At 33.3% G+C, this 21,550-nt stretch overlaps 1 protein-coding gene and 1 non-coding gene across 4 annotated transcripts; both read right to left on the reverse strand.

Moving 5' to 3' along the window:
- Positions 1–5,520: 5,520 nt before the first annotated feature.
- Positions 5,521–5,594, reverse strand: TRNAL-CAA (transfer RNA leucine (anticodon CAA)). The gene has a single exon. It is a non-coding gene; the product is annotated as a tRNA-Leu (tRNA).
- A 10,957-nt stretch (positions 5,595–16,551) lies between these two features.
- Positions 16,552–20,481, reverse strand: LOC107922234 (myosin-binding protein 7). 3 transcript variants are annotated; one of them, XR_005909073.1, is made up of 5 exons: positions 19,894–20,339; positions 18,189–19,753; positions 17,279–17,325; positions 16,756–16,921; positions 16,552–16,638 (listed from the first exon to the last, which is right to left on the reverse strand). XR_005909073.1 is itself a non-coding variant. In XM_016852150.2 (4 exons), exons 2-4 carry the CDS (start codon positions 19,554–19,556, stop codon positions 16,819–16,821), a joined length of 1,518 nt encoding a protein of 505 aa, XP_016707639.1. In that variant the 5' UTR covers positions 19,557–19,753; positions 19,894–20,481; the 3' UTR covers positions 16,552–16,818. The 3 variants fall into 3 exon arrangements, 2 of the variants coding, with proteins under 2 accessions (XP_016707639.1, XP_040942494.1); XM_016852150.2 differs by having other exon boundaries at positions 16,552–16,921; positions 19,894–20,481; XM_041086560.1 differs by lacking the exon at positions 17,279–17,325 and having other exon boundaries at positions 16,552–16,921; positions 19,894–20,290.
- Positions 20,482–21,550: the final 1,069 nt, after the last annotated feature.

A 21,550-nucleotide genomic window follows, 5' to 3' on the forward strand; every position in this document is an offset into this window, starting at 1 on the left:
TGAGTTTGTTGATTTATTATCACAACTCCAAATAACTCACTAATTTACGATCATAGTTGATATTATTAAGGCTTTTTGATTTACGATCACAACCTAAGTTCATTGATTAACGATCATGAACAATTTCTCCTGAGTTCGCTGATTTACGATCACAACCTAAATTCATTAATTTACGATCATGAATAATATTTCCTGAGTTAGTGGATTCACAATCACAACTTAGGTACGATGATTTCAAATCATAGTTGAGTTGTATAATTTAATGGTTCCTAATCACCATTCAAATTATATTTGTTTAATTCATTTATGATGACAACTTAGTTACACAATTTTCTTAAGCAAGACCACAATCAAACACCATAAGGTTTCAACACTAAGCAAAGATAGTTTTTCCATTTCAAAATGAAAGACAATAAGTACAATGAATACAAGAAAATCACAAGTTGACACTAGTATCATTGGGGTAAGTGAACTCTTTTTCTTCTTCTTCTACTTCTTCATTAGCATTTCCTTCACATCTAGTAGTGGGAGTTGCGCTGGTTTCCGTAGGAGTATCAACAAAATAAAGTCTACTAAAATTTTTTCACTTTTCAACAAACTCCTCCCAAGCAGCTCCAGAATGGAAGAAAATATCAAAGTTCAGCTAAGCGCTCGTGAAGTGACTGAGAGCATTAAAATTTACCCTACGAACATCAAAGGGACTACCAACCACTTGGGCATGTAGCAGAAAAATTGACTTTAAATCTGGCAGGTAATCTCAAAAGCTTCACATTGTGTTAACCTTATATTTTTCCAAGGCTTCTTCATGGTTCTTTTCCAGATTAACCACAACAAGTTATGTTGCTCACCCATGGCTTTCATGATCTCTTCCAAAACAATCTTATCAGCTCGCATACTTCTAATATCTACATGTAATTTTTCAATATCTTTTTCAAAGAGAGTGAGGCAATCCTTTAACCTATTATTCTAATCCATCAATTTTTTATTTTCTCCGTCCAATTGCCTATACAGTTCATGTGCTCTTTCCAAAGCCCCCATGGTGGATTAATAAGCATTATCAAACTTCATCTTTCTTACCTACTTTTCACCAATACCTTCGGCGAGCCCCACATTGAACATACCAACTTCAGCCAAAGCCACTTGAAGGGATAATATAAGTTTCTTCAAGGATAGTTTCTTCACATAGCTAGATGATGCAGAAGGACAAACATACTATTTTTTTTTCTTGAGCCATAGATTCTTTCAATTTTCTACTTACTTTAATAAGGCAATAAGGAAACTTCTGCATGCTCAAGTGCTCATGCCAAGGAAATAATGTTTATGTCTCACCACAACTAGACATAAACTTTAGTAAACCCCCAAGAGGGTCATGTTGAACAATTACACCAAAGGTGTCATCAGTTGGTAGTCTTGGTGAAGATGGGGACACAGGAGGAGAAGGTACCATAGGAGGGACTATAACAATGGTCGCCACACTACCAGATGATGTAGTATGATCTTTTCCCTTCTTTCGACGAAATTCCCTTATAGGGCTACCCTCATCTTCGTTGCTTAATTTAACATTGGCATCTCCAGTAGTAGTTTTTTTGTTTCCTTAGACTACTTGCACTTCCTTCCCTAGCAGAAGCACTAGAAGGACACCCTCGCACATTTTGCATAAAGGATCAAACTTCTATGTATTCGTCGATCTCCTTGGATAAACTTATTGATTCCCATGAAGTTTCTTCAATAATACGAGTTGTGTCTGCATCACCAACAAGTCTATTATCAGCACCAATAGTAATCATAGGGGTGTTTGTGCTACCTTCTAGATCTTCTACAGGTTTAGAGGACCACAGATGAGGCTTTAATTTACAGAAGGTATAAAAATAATTTTTAAACTCCTCTTTTTTCCCTAAATAAATAAGTCTTAACTCATCAGTAGCTCTATATGGCCACGCGAATTGCGTGGGCAAAACTGACAGAGTGTCCACACCATTGTTATCATTAATTGGCTGCCATCCATTAGGGCTCAGATCTATGAGGTAGTGGTAAAACACATTTCTCACAGTTAACACCTCCTCCAACTTCAATACACGACCTAAACGAAGCCTATAAAATTGAGCTCACCCCGCCTCCAATGGAATTTCTTATCTTTGCAGGCACACACTCTTGTTAGGTATGGACCACTCAATTGAAAAATCAAAACTAGCTTCAAATTTATTATTTACCCGTATGAATTTACAAAAATTTAGTCAAAAGTTCGAAGACCAGTTGGAAACAATTTATTCCAATCCCTCATGATGAGTAAAATAAAATAGGCCCCGAGAACCTCCTCGATTATAGGCTTTGAGTCAGTATAAATTTTAAAAAATAAAAATCAGTGGCTCCTCTTCTCCTCGACCACATTCAATAAAATAAACCAATGCGACCCACCATGAGAAGTCGAATAGCTACCCCTAAGTTATTCCATACTCGAATGGAATATGAAAACCTACTTCTAGTATGTGTAAGGAAAGTGAGAAACTTCCATCGATGGTGTCACTTAATCGCCTCGACCCTTTAACAATTGAGAAGTTATAAGCAACGTTGGGTAGCTAGATCTCTCGAGTGACCAAATGACGACTCATTTCATCATGCTTAGCGGTGCAAGCGTACACTTTTGCCTCCATGAGAGCATTTACTTAACAACGTTTCGAAGGCTCATTTCTTGAACCACCGTGGTTACCTTAACCACTACGACCACCTCCCCTCAACCTAACCATCATACCAAACTAAACCTAGAATAACTATAAAAATAATTTAGAAATTTTAAAAAAATTACCTTTGAAACATGATTATCCTTCTCAACAGTAGCTCATTCTTAAAAATTTCAAATCCAAACAATTTAATATTTAGGGATAATGTCACGTCTTTTTAAAGAATTTCAAACCCTAATGATTCATGTGTTCAAGAATGAAGGCATAATTAGCTTCATATAGTTGTACCTCTCCTTAACACGTGGTGAAGCATTTATAACAAATTTGAGTAAAAAACGTATACGAGAAGTTTCTTCCTCAGAAATCCCCCATTTCGTGTAGCCTAGTTCTCCGAATAGTCACTTTATAATTCTTGTAACACCCTAAAATTTTAATTTTGGGTATTGTAAATGTGTGACACAAGCATCTATTAGCTTTAGTGGTTATGTGTTCTGGGAGTGTTTGGGAGGTCTCAAGTTCAAGCCAAGACTTGGGAAAATTTGGTATTTTTATGAATAAGCCCTATCTTTGGTCAGTAGACTTTTAAGTAAAAGTTGGCAAATAATTAACAGAATGGGCCTGCTGGTCTAGTGGATAAGTGGAGTGTTGGTGTGAGGGAGGTCATGGGTTCAAATCTTTGGGACGGAAAAAGTTGTATTTTTGCTCCTAATTTCGGTAAGAGTTTTGCTGAGCTGGGTTTCTAAGTGGTGGATGTATAGTGGAAAGTGAGGGAGCGATTTTAGGAGTGAATTAGGGGATTATGGGGGAGAATATCCAAAATTTGATCATTTTTTCCTTTTTTGAAAAAAAAAGAGTTGTTTTTCTCTCCATCTTTCTGACATTTTCTCTCCCCCATCTCTACCAAATTTTTTTTCTTCCTTACTTCTCACTCGATTATCTTTTCTTTTCTTTCCTCTACTGCCGAAATTCCCTTGTTCCCCCTAAACCATTTTTCCTCTTGATTTTGTAGCATTAAGCAACACTTGTGCAAATTCAGTAAGTTGTTGGGTATCATTTTAAGAGATTATTTTGTGTTCAATAATGTAATTTCGAGGTGTTGGCAGCAGCATTTCGTGAAGATTAAGGCTCTCCTCGTGATTTTCGTAAACGTACTGATTTGAAGTTTTACGGTAAGTGTTCATCATTTTATGGGTAAGTATTTTGGTTTCAAGATTTTGATTAATCGCGAAGTAAGACTAATTATGGTGTTACTTGCTCAATTATAGGCTTTGGAGTGCTCGGGGATTTTTTTTAGCATCAAACAAAACCAGGTGTGTACTTGAAACACAAAAATAAGGGATTCGGCGAAAAGCTGAAATTACTTACTGTTTGGACAGCAGCAGTAGGCTAATTTTGAAAAATCACCATAAATTGTGGAAATCAAATTAGAGGATGAAAAAATATGAGATTAAATATATTTGAGTGTAGCTTCTCATAGAAGAAACGAAGTAAGCAAAAGAATTTCATATTATGAGATATTTGAATTTTAGTGAGACAGTGTCAGAATAATTTTGGAATCCCTTATCCTGACTTTGGAAAAATTATTAAAAATTGTATAAAAATAATTATGGGTTAGAATTTATATGTTTAAAATCTTGAATGAGTCTACTTTCAAGAGAAACAAATAGGAACATCATTCGAATTCTGTACGAGAAGATAATTAATTTTTAGTGCTAAAAGGTTGAAACTGTTAGACAGCAAAACAGGGGAAACTTTAAAGAATAAACCAATAATTCTAAAAATTTTATGGTAGGAAAATAAGTGAGTTTGGTTTCAGGGAAAATTTGCGGATCTTAATTCAGAATTCTGTAACTTAATATACAAATAATTTAGTAACAGTGACTCAAGTAGACAGCTTTGAAGGATCATATAAGTAAATAGTGGAAACACATATGAATAATTAACTAGCACGGGTTACATTAAAATAGATTACGAGGCCAAGGCCAATTTGGGTCATGTGGACCACACGGGTGAACATCATGGGCTTGTAGGCCTATTTTCACTGTTTGACTAATAAGGTTGTACAGGTCGCCCAAGTCGATTGTGAACCTATTATAGGGTCGGTAAGTTTACTTAGACCCTTAATTGACTGAAATGATTGTATGACTGATATGATTAAGCCTGATGATGTCACACTGATTTGATACTATATGATCTGTTTACATGCATGATATTATGTTATAGCATGTCATATCTGTATACTGCATTACATTGGGTTGGGGGATTATAATGTTCGAAAGAAGTTTACTGAAAGGCCTCGAGTCTAATTTACTAGCAGTTCAGGTGCAAACTACTATCTAGTGCCGCATTCGGTACTATTTGGAGTGTAGGGATGAGTGGGTTGATTATATCCCCACATGGAGTGTAGGGTTGGACGAAGATGGTGTGTAGAGGCTGGATGGGTAGGATTTTTATAATTGCATATATGTTACTGTTACTAATATTGTGATGGGATAAAGCCCTACTGCATGACTATTTTTGTACTTAGATAGGCTAAGGCCCAAACTGGACTGATACTGATACTGAAAAGGGTTATTTCTGTCCTAGTTGATCCTGATTCGACATTAGAAGTATATTGATTTTTCACCAATAACCGAATACTTTTGTCTGTAACTACTACATATTTGATTCCATCCATAAATCTATTTTCTTCCCTATGAGTTCGAGTCTCAATAAGAATGCTAGTTCTTACTATTCATATGTTATGATATGAATATACCACACTAATTCGTTATGTATAGATGATGAGATTCCATTGATACAGAGCCAATTCCAATAGATTTATTGGAGGGTTCCATTGGCGTGCATCCAGTAGGAATTGAACCTACGAATTCGCCAATTTTGAGTTGGGTGCTTTAACCATTCAGCCATGGATGCTTAGCAGGGATCCTCATACATGGTGAATAACCAAATTCCAATTGAAATGAAATCTTTAGGATAAATCAATGCAATTTAGGAGGAATCAATGAAAGGACATCAATTCAAATCCTGGATTTTCGAATTGAGCCTAGACTGTGATTATTTGTTTACTGTCTGTTCATTTGTATGGGAATTACACACTGAGTTTACGTAAACTCACCCATTCTGTTTAATCTGTACAAGTAATCTCCAGATATAGGCGGATCGGTGTAGCGGAGGACTCAGTGGTGGTCACACTTCTTTTACACTGTTTACTACCTATTTATGAATTTACTTTTATTTGGGATATTTTGCTGTAATTATGGCCTTTACGAATTTTGGTTTAAAATTTAGATTTTATACGATTTTATGATTTAAATCTGCTAGTGTTAGGTAAAACTCGGGTTTTCAAATAAAATTAATGTTTGGTCAAAAATACCACGAATAAGCAAATTATTTAAAAACTTCCGCAATAAAAATAAAAATAAAACATTTTGAAATTGAATAACGATTTGTAAATAAATAATGTTTTGAAAACAAACGGCACGATTTGAAGTTAACATAAGATAATAAAAAAATGGTTAAATAGAAAAGAGGATATAGCGACGACATATTTTTTCGAAAAGCACTACCATGTGACATCGTCAAATTCAACCATAACGTATAGGCTGGGTTTGGGGTGTTACAATTCTTTTTTGAACTAGATGGGGAACAAATTGTTATGGTGTTCGCCATTATCAACCTGCGACCTGGGTACCCAACTGAAACCAACTCAATCTAGTTGTGATAGCATGCATAGTTCACTAGCATGAGTTCATATCTAGGGTGTTCACATCTCGCTTGATGGGTTCGCATCATTATGCAAGCGAACTCATATTTAGGGAACACGTGTTAATCCTAGAGTAAGGTACATGTTTGTCATATCCCGAGATCAGGACCAGAAGTTTTGGTCGTGCGATGTAAAGGTTTGCCAGTATTCTAGTGAACTGGAATTGCCAAAATTTGAGTGAACTGGGAGTTCACCAAGATTCAGGTGAATTGGGTGTTCGCTGTAACGACTTTATAGTTAGAGGTGTCGAAAAGTGCATTACCGGGACTCCGTTCCTGTAAATCAGAAGTAAATATTTACGAAACTAGTTGTGTAGTTAATTAAGTTTCGGTTAAGTAAAATTGCATGAATTAAGAGTTATTATAGTATAAGGACTAAATCGCGTATAGGATAAAATTTGAATTATAGATTAAAAATCAATTGAGAGATTAAAGTAGTAATTTAACAATTTCTTAATATGGTGGACTACATATGTTACATATATGTGTTATAATATTAAGTAATTTTAAAAGAAACTAAATATATATGCATTATATAATAATGATAATAGTTATATAATAATAATTAAAGTATAATAAAATGAGATAATAAGAGAAAAGGGAGAAGAAGTTGCAGTAACCTAAGGGTTTTAATGTTCAAAATAAAAATTGGTTAGTCAATTTAGTCCATTTTCTTGTATTTTTTATATTTTTGGAATCCCGATGTTAAGTACTTCCCGACCCATGTTGAAATTTTAGCAATTATTAAGATTTTAAATGTTGTTAATGTTGAATAGTTTTAGTATTAGCGATTAAATTGATAAATTTTTAAGCTAGAAATGGAAAAGGATTAAATTGTAGAACAAATTGTAAATTTTGAGTAATAGGGACTAAATTGTGAAAATTTTAAAATTTAGGTGTTTAATTGAAAATAGGGAGTTAAATTTAGCTTAAAGTGAAATTAGTATAAAAATATAGGATTAAAGGTGAAGAATAAAAATTAGTCTCGGTTTAAAAACTAAATTGGAATTTAGGCAAATATTGAGTAAAAATTGAAATAGTCAATATGAAATTAAATTGTGTTATATTAATGTATTTTAATAATTTTAATTCTGTAGCTAACGTCATGCTAGAATCCTCGACTAAAAAGGGGAAGGATAAAATTGATGTCGAATAGCTCGGAATCCATGGTTTGTATTTCTATAATCCGAACCTAGTTATTAGTTGTTGTATTTTGATTTAATGCATATGGTAAGTTGTTGAGGTGAGTATTTTGACACTTGAATTGAAATTATAGTTTATTGAAATGGATTGAATTGGTATATATATTATGAATGTATTGATTATTTGAATTGAAATGAATATGTGTAAATATGATAATGTGAAAATATGATAATTGGATATTAGTTGTATTTGGAAAGTGAATTGGAACATTATTAACTGTATCGGGCTGAGTCAGATATAGATGGCATGTTATAGGATAGGAAGAGTTCATGGATTTCTTTGACTTCGAGTCGATGAGGCACTGGGTGCCAATTTACTTCAGTTTAACCGATGAGACACTGGATGTCAATTTATATAGCGCTGGGCGCAGTTATTACTTTAGATTTATCTGATGACGCACTTGGTGCCAAAATGGTGTGTTGGTTGGATCTGTGTATTCGTCCGAGTCGTGTTAATAGAGGTAATCAAATAATAAAGTTCTGTAATCGATATTGCATGATATTGTATGCGAATTGAAAATGAGATATGTTGTAATTAAATGAGATACATGAGTTATGTACTCATGAATTGAATATTGAATGGATAATGCCATTGTATAAATAAATGTGATTTGATATGTGAAAAGCTATTTATATAGCAAGTGTGTGAATTAGGACATTTGTCAAACAAATGAAATATGACAGCATGTGTAAATTGAATATAGTATGAAATGATATGCTATTATGTATGAATTCACAAGGTTGGCATATAGTAGTTGTGATTTTAGGGTGAACCCAGACTCGATTTTTAAAGATTTTTGATAAACGAAATAGGCCACATGATTTTAAGACGAGCCCTGCCAAGTATGTTTTAAGAAAAGGCTAATGAGTTTTCAAAACTATTTTTGAAAGTCATGTTTTCTGACATGATATGCGAATTGGGTCTCACAACCTCACTCGCAAACCCAGCACGCAAAACGTTTTCAAATTAAAGTTTTCTATTATTTTCAAACACTTTTTTTAAACATAACCTAATGATTTCTGATTATTCACTAATTTCTTAATGAACTCACCCACTGCTCTCTTACTTCTCAGGTAAGTAGGTCGAGGATAGCGTTGGCTAGGTCGATGATCCAACGAGGTACCTGACTGATATAAGTGAACCATACAGAAGGGCGGTAAGTTTTTATTATACGGATTAGAACAATAAAGTATATTATTAATTTGATTACTAAACTATTTTCTTAAGCTTAAATATAAAATGCTATGTTTTTAATATTGATTTTACTATTCCTACAAACCATGACTTGGAATATATTATCTATTTCTGTTAATAATAAATTAATATTATTCATGCATGAGTAATTGTTGTTTGGCTGAGTATCATGATTTGCGATCCATGTATGTTGCATAAATTACTTGTGTACCATTGTAGTGTTAGTTTATTTACATACGAACCACTGATTACTACGAATCATATTTACAATGTACCCCTGTTGTGATAGTTTTATAACATGCGAGACCTTAAGTACATTTACCATTTTTACATGTGTACCCTTAGCTTTGAGAACCCTTATGTGTGCGCAAACCCATGATTTTATGCGAACCCTGTTTAAGTATTGCATTCCTTGCATGCATTTTTTTTTGTTTGCGAAGCCTAATGTTTAGTGACACTATGATGTATGAGCATTATAGGCACTAGGCGAATTGTTAATGTTTTGTGAGCTTACACATCTGTATGCAAATTGTTGTGCTTTGCAAACTCAACTTTTCGTGTGAACCTATGTTGAATTGCGAACTCATGGTTTTGTGCGAACTCATGTTTATGTTTTTAATAAGGTATGTGATTTATGTTTGAATGTTATGCAAGTGCTTAAGTGTAATGCAAACCTGTAAATGTTTTTAAGTATATGGAATTTTTGTTTGGCATTATTATGTACCCTAATCTATCTTGCATGCAGACCTTTGTGTTTTATGAATGTATGATTTTCGTTGCTTTGTTAAGTTTAAACACCTTATTCGCATACTATCTGTAAGTGGTGTGTTGGAGGTTAGGTTGGGAGTTAACGGAGAGTCACTTTAGTGGCTAATGTGGCACACTGGATTCAGGTTGAATCTTCTCAATCAGGTTTGAGGTGTTACAGTGTTGGCTTGTATGAGGGCCTACCTTGGATGTCACATTCATGAACCGTATCATATAAATAGAGAAACGAGCCTCCTTAGAAAAGAGACACAAAAATTCTCAAAGATGAAAACTACTTAATAATAGTTGATTTTTTTACATTAAAAATAACACTTACAAAATTTTTAATTTATGTCAAAAATGACATGCATGGTATAAAAAAGAGAAAAATAAAATATGATTATTAAATTGTTAAAATATTAATCGTGATGTAAATAAATCACTCTTTTATTTTAAATATTTATATATTTTTTTGAAATAGTTATTAGTAATAATCATTTGGGTTAATCTATCCATATTACAAATTACATTGTCCAATATCCAACCCGATTGGATAAACAAATGTAACAAATTTCCAATTATCATAGTTGGAGATTAAGCACAAGCTTCTATTTCCGTTAAAAGGATTGGTGAAAAAAAAACAGTAAAGGATAGTTTTTCTTGTTAGACCTTGGGTAATTTGTACCAAAAAATCTAGATTAACAGAAAATTTTCGCTATTAAACCCCATGTGACTAAAAACTTATATAAATGATAATTCAATGATTGAAGATGTCACAAACACTAAGATTGATAAATTAATAATACTTGAAAACAAACAAAAGGAGCATCCTCAACCCCACATTTGACTATCTAATTTTGGTTCAATTATAATACATAAGCTAAATTATAATAAGTTTAGATTGGGTTTCTCTTATAGTTTCTATGTTGATCTCGTTGGTTTATTTGGACGGTTTTGCATTTTGGAGGTCTAGTGAGTTGGTGGTCTCGGTGACTAATTCCAGTAAAAATTTCATCCACGCCAACATCTAGTGACTTATTGAATCTGATTGGCCGTGCTCCTTTGTGTATGGATGCCCCCAAAAAATAATAAAAATTGGTCATGAATAACATTGCAGAGCTAAATTTTGATATAAGAAAACCATAGATCAGATTGGGCGACTTTAATGCTATTAAAAACCAATGAGAAAAAAGATGTGGCAGAGGATCTCAAAGCTTGTCGAGACTTTAGAGAATGGTTTGAAGAGTGTGAGTTCATCGAGCTTAATGTGAGCGAAGGTGGTTTTACTTGGTCGAATAATAGAGTCGACAATGATTGTATCCAAGAAAAATTAGATTGTTGTTTTTTCAACATATCTTAGGGTGAATACTTATTAAAGTGCTAGTGGTCTAGTTGAAGTGGCTATGGAATCGGATCATGCTCCGTTTATCCTTTATCTCCAAAAGAATGGAAAGATAAGGTGGAGTTTCAAGTTTGAATCAAAATGGTTAGTGGTGTAACGATTTGATTTTTGGCGGTGTTGAAAAATACGATTTCAGAACTACATTAATTGAAGCTTAGGGACTAAATTGTAAATTTTCAATCGCTATTAAGTTTTAATTTAGAAAATGCTTGAAGATCTAATTAGTAATTATCCAAAGGGTATATATGGTTATTAAATCATTATACCTCGTATTGTTAGTGGATAATGATGATGATTCTACTTAGTTTTAATTTATAATTAAAAATATATAAATGTGTCTTAATTAACAAACTAATCATGCTTAAGTATAATAATTAAACTACTAATTAGAGTGTATATTATCAGTTCAACTCGTGGAACTCTCAATAATGTCAAGAGATTCCAAGTATTTAGGGTTGCTTTCCATTTGGGAAAGGGGAAAAAATAGGCTCTCACTTTCCTTAAAAAAATCTCTATGAAAATTGGCAGTTGCAAAAGGGAAACTTCTATCACAAGCAGGGCATGAAGTTCTTATCAAATCAATGGTGTCGTTATGCTTATTTACATCATACAATGTTTCAAAGTCCCTGTTACTCTTTGTAATGAACCGAATCTACTGCTTAATAAATCTTTGTGGATTGGATCGGATACCACCAAGAATATGGTGTATGTCATGAAACAAACTTGCAACTCAAAAGAAGAAAGGCGAGATGAGGTTTAGAGATTTTCGAGCCTTTAATGTGATGCTTCTTACGAAATAAGTTTGGAGAATGTTACAAGAACCAAATGCTAGATAGGACCAAATGCACGAGTGGAGGTAGAATTTTTTAAATTCTGTTGATAAATTTTATCCTCTCCCTAGCATTATCTTTTTCAGCCGTCCTGAAAAAGAAAGGGGATGTGGATGAAGGGAGCTCTACATGTAGCAACAGAGGTGAGTTTAAGGCTAGCAATGGAGAAAAGAGGAACTGGTAAGTCTCTTTACGGATGAAGGGAGCTCTACATGTAGCAGTAGAGGTGTGAGTTTAAGGCTAACAATGGAGAAAAGAGGAACTGGTAAGTTTCTTTACCTCCCTCTATGTTTAGGAACCAAAGAAAGAAACAGAATAATACTCTCAAAGCTTTCGTATAATTTAAAGTTCTAGGTTTCATACTTAACTGCCAGGACGAAGAAAGCTCTGGCGTTTGGTCTAGCTAAGCTGTCAAGGATAAGAAAATAAGGTGAGTATCTACACTATGCCTTCTGGTTGCTAGATGTGTGAAATTGTCATTCTAATTGTTGATCGTAATAGTATATAATTGTTGAATGGTTATCTGATGTAATGCATTGCATAAAGATTTTCTTTGTGCTATGCATGGTTATTGTGTGCCTAGGGTTTATTTACAACATAAACTTTTGCACGTTTGATAATTAAGTTATTTAACTAATAAAATTCAATAGTGATTAACTTTTACATTTTTACAATTTAGTCTTTTTTCCTTAATTAACTAATCACTCGCTAAAATTTTTGGACTAGGACTTAATATAACTCTATAATATACTCATAAATATTATAAAATAATATTTACTGACTTGATCATAAAAAATTGAGATTCCAAAATCACCATTCTCGGTACCACTAAAAAACAGGTTGTTATAACTATTTTAAAAAAAGTGTTTGATATACCTCATTTTAAGAGGAACTTAATTTCTGTAGCATGTTTATTTAATAACGGTTATTCTGTGACATTCAATAAAGGGATTGTTATTCAAAGAAATAGTTCTTTAATCTATAATGGATGGATGGAAAACAATCTCTACTTTATCAAACCAAATAACTACTCAATGGTTCAAACTAAAATGGTGAATAGTAAGCTTAAAATTTCTCACTTTAATGAGGGGTACCCACGGCACTTAAGACTTGGTCATATTAACCAAGAAAGAATCACTAGACTCGTGAAAGATTTTTCCTTAAGTATGCTTAAGGAAGTTAGTTTTCCACAATGTGAATCTTGCTTGGAAGGTAAAATGACTAAGAGGTCTTTTAATGCGAAAGGTACAAGGGCTAACCAACCTTTAAAACTTGTGCACACTAATGTATATGGTCCCATGAGCATCAGTGCCCGAAGAGGTTACGATTATTACGTGATTTTCATCGAAGACTATTCTCGATATGGATATGTGTATCTAATGCACCGCAAAAGCAAAGCCTTTGATAAATTTCGAAAGTTTTGTGCAGAAGTGGAAAAGTAATTAGGTTTATCCATAAAGAACCTTCAGTCTGATCAAAGTGGGGAATATTTGTCCGACGAGTTCTTAGGATATCTCATAGAGAATGAGATTTTATCCCAGTTGACTGGGTCAGGCAGTCCATAGCAGAATGGCGTAGCTGAGAGAATGAATAGAATCTTGCTTGACATGGTTCATTTAATGTTAAGCTATTCACAACTCTTTACTTCCTTTTGAGAATATATGATACAAATGACTTGTTATATTCTAAATGATGTGTCAACCAAGTCTGTTTGTAAGACACATTATGAATTATGGCATAAAAAGAAACCCGCTCTAAATCACTTTAGAATATGGGGTTGTCTAGCACACGTTCTGGATAAGGATGCAAAGTTGGATGCACAGACAGAATTGTGCATGTTTGTAAGATATTCGAAAGGAACAAAGGGTGGATTATTCTACAATCCAAAAGATAATACGATTAAAACTTCTACTCGTGCTAATTTCCTTGAAAAAAGCTACATAGATAAGTTTAAACCTCAAAGTAAAGTGATACTCAAGGAACTTTCAAGAGTTTTAGAAAGACTTGCAAGCAAGCAAAAGCATAGGGGAATTTGTCATAATGGGAGTGTTTCTAAGAAATCGAACTTCATCTATGATGGTAGTATTTATAATACGGAATTTAATCATGAGGATGATAATCCACTCACTTACGAGGAGGCTATGCAAAACATTGATTCCAAGCTCTGAAAACAGGCCATGGATGTCGAGATGGATTCTATGGAATCCAATACGATGCGAGAACTTGTAGACTTACTGATTGGGATTAAACTCATAAGGTGTAAGTGGATATACAAGAAGAAGAGTAACAGCAAAGGGAAAGTGGAAACACATAAAGCTAAACTTGTAGGGAAAGGTTACACACAGAAAGAAGGTATCTATTACGATAAGACCTTCTCTCCAATAGTCATGCTCAAGTCTATCTGCATACTCTTACATGGCTCAACCCACTAGCTAGTTGTCAAAGGAAAGGAGCAGAAAGTTTGCAAACTACTAAAATTCATTTATGGACTCAAACTGACGTCCCACTCATGGAATAAAAGATTTGATCAAACGATCAAGACATTTGGGTTGAAGCAAAACGCTAATGAACCTTGTGCTTATAAGCGTATAAAGGACAAAGAGGTGGTCTTCCTCATTCTGTATGTCGATGATATTCTACCTATTGGAAAGAATGTAAGAGAATTATCATCGGTTAAATTATAGTTAACTCAACAGTTTAGCATGAAAGGCTTGGGTAAAGCAAGTTATATTTTTAAAATTCGAATCCTTAGGGATTGAAAGAATAAAATGATAACTCTATCACAAGCTTCATACATCGATAAAGGTACTGAAACAGTTTGCAATGATCGATGCAAATCCAGGCACTCAACTGATTGCATCGGGTTTTCATCTTTCTTTGGATGATTGCCCTAAGACAGTAGAAGAAAGAGAGCATGAGTAAGGTTCCATATGCTTCAGCAATTAGAAGCCTTATGTATGTGATGCTTTGCACATGTCCAGATATCTGTTTCGTAGTAGGAATAGTTAGTCGATATCAGGTAAATCCTAGTCTCGAGTATTGGTAAACTATAAAGCATATATTAAGGTATCTTAAAAGAGCCAGGGATTATATGCTTGTGTATTCTGAGAAGACATTAATCCTATTGGATACACAAGCTCAAACTTCCAAACCTGCAAAGATTCAAGGAAATCGACATCGGGAAATGTATTCGTCCTAAGCGGTGAACATAATTCATGCTTTCTTTACTTGATGAAAATTCTCAGTATATATTTTATAATATATTTACAACAATTATAGGTGTACAACAACATCCTTTCTATAAGAGACAAAATCTTAAAAAACTAATAAAATGTTATAGAATAGGTTGATTATACTATATTATTTAAAAACTTCAATTCGATATATTCAAAACTAAGAAACTCAAAAGAATTTGTTAAAATTAAGGTAATGTTTGATAAATTAAAAATTAAAAATTAAATTTTGAATTCGAAGTATATTTAAAATTGAATATTAAATATAATTAAACTACTTAATAAAGGTAAATTTTAAATTATGAAATTTTTATTTTACATTTTCATCCTTACTTTTAAACACTACATTTTATTTTAAACAACATAAGTTCTAAATGTCTATGAATATGCATATCAAACATCCGGAATAAATTACACTGATCTTTCAATTTGAATGTTGATATTCAAAACAATTTTATCCAACAATTTTCAAAATACTTCAATTGAGTTAATTTCGATTAAAAATTCAATTGACTTTTTTAACTATTTTATGAGAGCATTTTTAATACTTGGTATTTGTCAATGGCAACAAAGCTGACTGTATTTGATTCCTGACGGGAAGCTTCAACGATATGTCATAACTCTAACAAAGGGTCAATGATTTTGGGTATCATTTAAGCAATTTCCTCGTGCTTTCCTATACTTCGGTTGGTTTTGGGGGATTGAAGAAAATGCCCCTCCACCAAAAACAATGAAGCACAAAGCTACAAGATAGAAGCCTACGTACACTCGTGTTTATCAAAATTTAGATACCATGAATTATTATCGTATCAAATTTTGTATAAATATATTACATCTTCAACGTGACTATAACATGATAAGATAATGTGAACATAATATACGAAAACCTATTGGATTGCAATATATAACTGTATCCTACAACCTACACAAGCTAATCAGTTGTTGTTCGGATTGAAATAAACAAAGTTTAGGAAATAATCCGGGTTCTAATAGATGGCAAAATAGAGTTAAAACGTTTCTTAATGTAGAACCTGCAGTGATAAAAGGACAATGTTACTCGAACTCGGAATAAATATCAGATAAGGGGAACGTGTCCAACACCGGTATATTTAATATTAAGCTTTTTCATGCATTTGGAGGATACTTGGATGATCATGTCCCCATACTCATGTCTAAATATGAGGATAAGGATGTCAAACACATTTATTTCAAGAAAAATTAAGGTTCGGAACAATATGGGCTTATGAGAATTAACTTGTCAAAGTTCCCGAATCTAGAGGTTCTTTCAGATATTTCTTCTATAATCTATTTTTCTTCCTTCAAAAATAAAAAAGCATATGAAGTATAAAACCTTGGTAAAGCCAAAATAAAAGCAAGCAAACTAAAACATGAATCTCAATGAGACTAGCAGCAATTACTCTTGCAAACTAACAATTGCTCAAATTATAAAAGAATAAACACAGCATACTAGAAACAAAAATCATACAAGAATCTAAATATGTAGGAGATCGGCAATAGACACATACCTTAAAATTGAAATCTGACAAACCATATGAGCGAGTATGCTCACCGCATCTGTGTTTTTGCTGATCAAGCAGCAACATGTATTCAATCGTAAAAAAATAAAGTAAAATAAAAGAACACTGAAAAATATACCAAAAGCTGCTCCAAGGAATCCATAAGAAAGGATGCACAGTCTATACATGATAGTTTATTCAAACCCATTACGATTAGAGGCTTCATGTGGAGAAGTAACTGAATCAGGTTCAGACTTGTGTACTTGAAAGACATCTCCACTGTCTCAGTCGTGGGCCCTTGTCGAGAAGCAGTAGCAAGCCGACATTGTTTGGTGACAATCCATATAGATGCCTATATGATTAAAGAAAATATATGAAAGTAAATGAACCAAACTCCAGCATTTAACATTTCTCTAGATTATTATATGCTAATAAACTTCAAAGTCAATTTCTAATATAGAATATAATAAAACAAGTTATACAAGAATATACAAAATTATGAATCTTAAGTGCATGTTCCTCCTTAGACCCGCATCTCTACAGTTTAATGGCCAGCTATAAAAATGCTTTAAAATGCAAATAAATTTTGGTTAGTTTAAACCTAATAATGCTTGTCATTAGATACATTATACAGAGAAACCAAATTTGTCAGTTTTAAAACATAAATAAGTCCAACAGTAACCATGTATATAACACATATACTACTTACTTGCTTCGACAAGCTTTCCGCTTCCAGAAAACAAAGGACACAATCCACTGAAAAAAATAAAATCAAAAGACAACAAGTTTTTAAGTGGAAATGTTGAAAAAAACGAAGATGCTCAGATTAGGGAAAAAATAGAATAGCTGTATGCATGCTCTGTTTATGATGCTTCAGACGATAAAAAGAGCAACATTCAAATAGGGGTTTCATGTAAGAGAATTCAAGAAATCAAGTGGAAGAAAATTGATATTAAATAAGTAAAAGAAACAAACTTGTTCACCAAAGCTGGTTCCATTCAACTCTTATTGGGTCAAAACTTGGTAAACATTAAAAGTAGCTACGTTACAACCACAATTTGAACCTTCAATAGATGACTGCTATACAGGAACTAAATTAACATCAGGGTTAAAGGAATGAAACTAAAAAATGGTCTAAAAAATAGTCCACGAGGACAAATACAGATACGAGTAGTAAACAGAAGGGGCAGGCTTTTGATGAAACGAAAGAATAAAGGTGAGGGGCGAGAAATGGCCCATAGACAATATTCAACCAGACGGTGACCTTCATTACTTCTATTCTTCATGTAAGCAAAGTAATTAAACATGTAACTCATTTCTGCATAGCTTTAAGAAATTGTCACTTAGTGACAGAAACATAAAACTCATCTTGAAAAACATCTTAGAGATAGCATATTTCATCTATTTCAACCGTCATATAGAACACTACCAATAAATGAACAGTTACTACAGAGTGCAGTAAGTAAAAAAAGCCAAACTATATTGTAAAAATTCAAGAATTAATCAACATGAGATTGTAGAACGCAAAATAAACAGACATGAGAATGTCAATAACAGTACTAGATGGTTTAAAGTATGCATAAAACAGAACACTTCATCCTCATGTAAACAAATATTACCTTGAAGAATGACACAAAGGGAAGGCTTCCAAGAATAGATGGCTTCCTCACGGTCAATTGTCTTTCAGGGGGCATTTCCTTGCACAACTGTTGAGCTATTTCTTTCAATAATACCAACTGTGCATTGTCAGTTCGCATTGATATTATTGCTTGTCTCATTGATTCCCTATCAGCCTCAAGGGCCTGAAGCCTTGTATAGAGCTTCTTGATATTGGGATCACATCCATCAGGCAGATTAAGTACATCCCTTGGAGTGTATGCATAATCAAGACAATCTCCAACTCCAGGTTTGGGCTCAGGGGCTCCCTTATATGGAACCCCAGTATGGATAGAATCAATAGTATAAACTCTGTCACTCATATCATCTCCAACTTCAGAAGCATTATCCATTCTTCTTGAGCCGGAAATCTTGTCCATTTCTGAAATGAACCTGGGAGAATTACCAGTAAACTCTGAAGGGATCTCTTTAGCGAGGAACGTGGTTGAACTATCACTTGAAAGCCTCCTTGAATGTCTTGATTGCCTAGGAGAGTGACCGACTATTACCTTCTCTGGAACATTCTTTGTTCCAGGGATATATCCATCCAGTTGACTCAGCTGACTGCTGCTTGGATTCCTCTCCATTTGGCAGATCCTTTGCTCTAGATTCCTCAAGTGTTCTCGGGCACAAGGGATCTCACCAAATGCATATTTCTCAATATCTTCAACATCATCACCAGGATTCTCATTCAAATTGCACTTTGGAGGTTGATAATCATATTGAAGAAGATCGCCAGAGTCACCAAAGTTCTCAGCCACATTTCGAATCAGCCCATCCGGCTCACCTTCAACCTCTGCCTCCGTAAACCCATAACTCATCATCCTATGCTTGTAAGCCTGTGCTTCACAAGTAAGGGCTTGAATAGCCTGCTCTCTCTTATACAACAAATCCTCCAAATCCATTATCTCCTGCTGGTCATGTGCCAGTTTCTCCTCAGCAAAACACTTGAATTGCCGTGCCTCCATTTGGATCTCTGCCTTTTCTCTCTGCAACTTCAATATCATCGACATGGCCTCAGTAGCTGCCGATGATGAGGCATTTCTCTCTTCCTCCAATTCTCTATACAAATCTTGTATTGTGGCTTGTTGGCTGCTAACCGTCTCCCGCAAGGCAGCACATTCATTCTCAATTTGGACTTTGGGGTTAGAGTATAGATCGAACACCGGAACATAAAACTTGTTGAAGGTCTCAAACTCATCGTATTTGCGTTTCACAGTGCGAAACCAAGTACTCGAAGGATCACTAATCAAAGAACAGGTAGTACAATTGCAATCACAACATTTCACCAAATCTCTTGGAATCGGAGGTGAAAATACTTCTGACTCCATATACCAATATATGCATTCAAACTCAAGCAATCGAATTATTTACTGGCAATTAAATTCAAAAAAAAATCTAAAGAATATTAAAGTTCTCTCTATCTTGAATCTTAGATCCTCCAATGAATATTTTCCCTCCCTTTTTTTACTCCACCCACCAGCTACGTAAATTCCTCCCCCGATAAATCAAGCACAAAGAAAACTTCCTGAAAAAGAATAACGCAAAATAATGAAAGGTGCGCCACTAAAAGATCCTTTTTGGACATAAAATTTACAGGAATAAAAACAAATAAATAATGTGCAAGTTTTATCAAGAAGAAGAGAGAAGGAAAAGTATGAAACTAACCTTGGAAGCTAAGACAGGTAGAGCTGGGAAAAAAAGGAAGCCAATTTTCCCGGGAAAATAAACCTCTAGAGAAGAAAATTCAAGGCCTTTTTTGTTTCTAATTTTATCAAACTTCTTCTTCGAAAGAAAACGAATCGTCTAATAGCGAGAACAACCGACAAAAAATATCTTCGGATAGAAAACCCGTAACCGTCGAATAGTAGTGTTTGGGGGAAAGGAAAATCAGGAGGGAAAATAATGAAAAAGAAGGAAAGTGGAAACCCTAACTTTCACTTTTTGGGTATTTGTTTGTTGGAAGGTGGTGTAGTTTGTTTTTTTATTCACCTTCCTTTGTCTTCTGATTTTCGTATCCATCATCTCATTTTTTTTTCTCCTTTATTTAATGAGTTTAATTTCTATGAGGAATTTGCTTTAGAAAATAAAGCAAAAAAAATGGTGATGAAATATATCCAACCAACTAATGCTGTATCAGATTTTTTTAAAATAGAATTACTGAAATTTTATCTCAAATAATAGTCAACAAAAAATCTAGTAAAATAATGATGGCGCTCAAGATTAGCTCTTCTGATTTTTTCTTGAAGTCTAATTAAAAATAAATACAAATTGATTTTATTTTATATATATTTTTTTGCTATCGTCGAACTCGCTTTTGGTTCGTTCTAATCAGGCGGCCTTTAAATTTTGTTGTTTTAGAAAATTGTAAAAGTTTATGTTACTAAAATTGCATATTCAAAAAATATATATTAAAATTACATTCTAAAAATTTAAGATATAATCTTGAGTCGGTTAAATCTTAACTTAGTTGGCACCAGTGTAGTTGTTAATACAGAAACACCTGAGTTTAAACGCATTTATTTTTCTATTTAAGGGTTGATGTGAGTTAATAGTTTTAAGTTTTATATTAAACTTTAGTCTTGATGGTTAATGAGACCTTGGCTTATATTGTGAAGGTAAAGATTCTAGGTTCTGAGCGTCCAAATTCAAGATTCATCATACTCAATTATATGCATGGATCTTTAAATTTCATCATGCTCGATTGTCATATTTGGGGTTTTAGTTTAGATTCTTATCATTATTTAAAATATGACAGAATTATAATTTGATATATATTTTTTATGTTTAATATAATTGTATATCGGTTAAAATATATCCCAAATTTCTATACTATACTCTTTGTAAATTTAAATTTTTATTTTTGTTTTTAGGAATTTAATTACTTTACTTTTTTTGGATTAAAATTTACAACTATGATTGCCAACACCATTAAAAGTTCTCATAAAGTCGTGTACATTTCAAATGAATTTTTTTTTATTAAATAGCTATCAAATAGAATTTTTTTTTTAATGTCACACTAATTAATTTAACAAAAAAATGATATCAATAATTGATTCTATATTTTAAAATTCAAAAAATAAATGAAATAAATTTTTAAAAATAAAAGTTTAAAGTATATTCTATAATGTAATCGTAACATAAAACATGTGGGAAGGGTTTCACGTCAATTTGCCATCATTAGTAGGTATATTTGTTCCGCTTCATTATAGGATAATCATTTTACTGAAATTCAAGGGAAATTCAACGTAATATATTTTGGGTAAAATTAAAATTATATTTTACTCTTTCAGTTTTTAGAACTAACATAAAAGTTATTAATGTT

Source organism: Gossypium hirsutum, chromosome D01 (assembly GCF_007990345.1).
Source record: "Gossypium hirsutum isolate 1008001.06 chromosome D01, Gossypium_hirsutum_v2.1, whole genome shotgun sequence".
Taxonomy (NCBI): domain Eukaryota; kingdom Viridiplantae; phylum Streptophyta; class Magnoliopsida; order Malvales; family Malvaceae; genus Gossypium; species Gossypium hirsutum.

Bases quoted from the DNA above. Each gene is read 5' to 3' on its own strand.
- LOC107922234 (XM_041086560.1), bottom strand. From the start codon at position 19,556: ATGGAGTCAGAAGTATTTTCACCTCCGATTCCAAGAGATTTGGTGAAA. The intron at 16,922-18,188 runs GTAATATTTGTT...TTAATCATATAG, and splicing joins CCTTTGTGTCATTCTTCAAG to GCATCTATATGGATTGTCAC.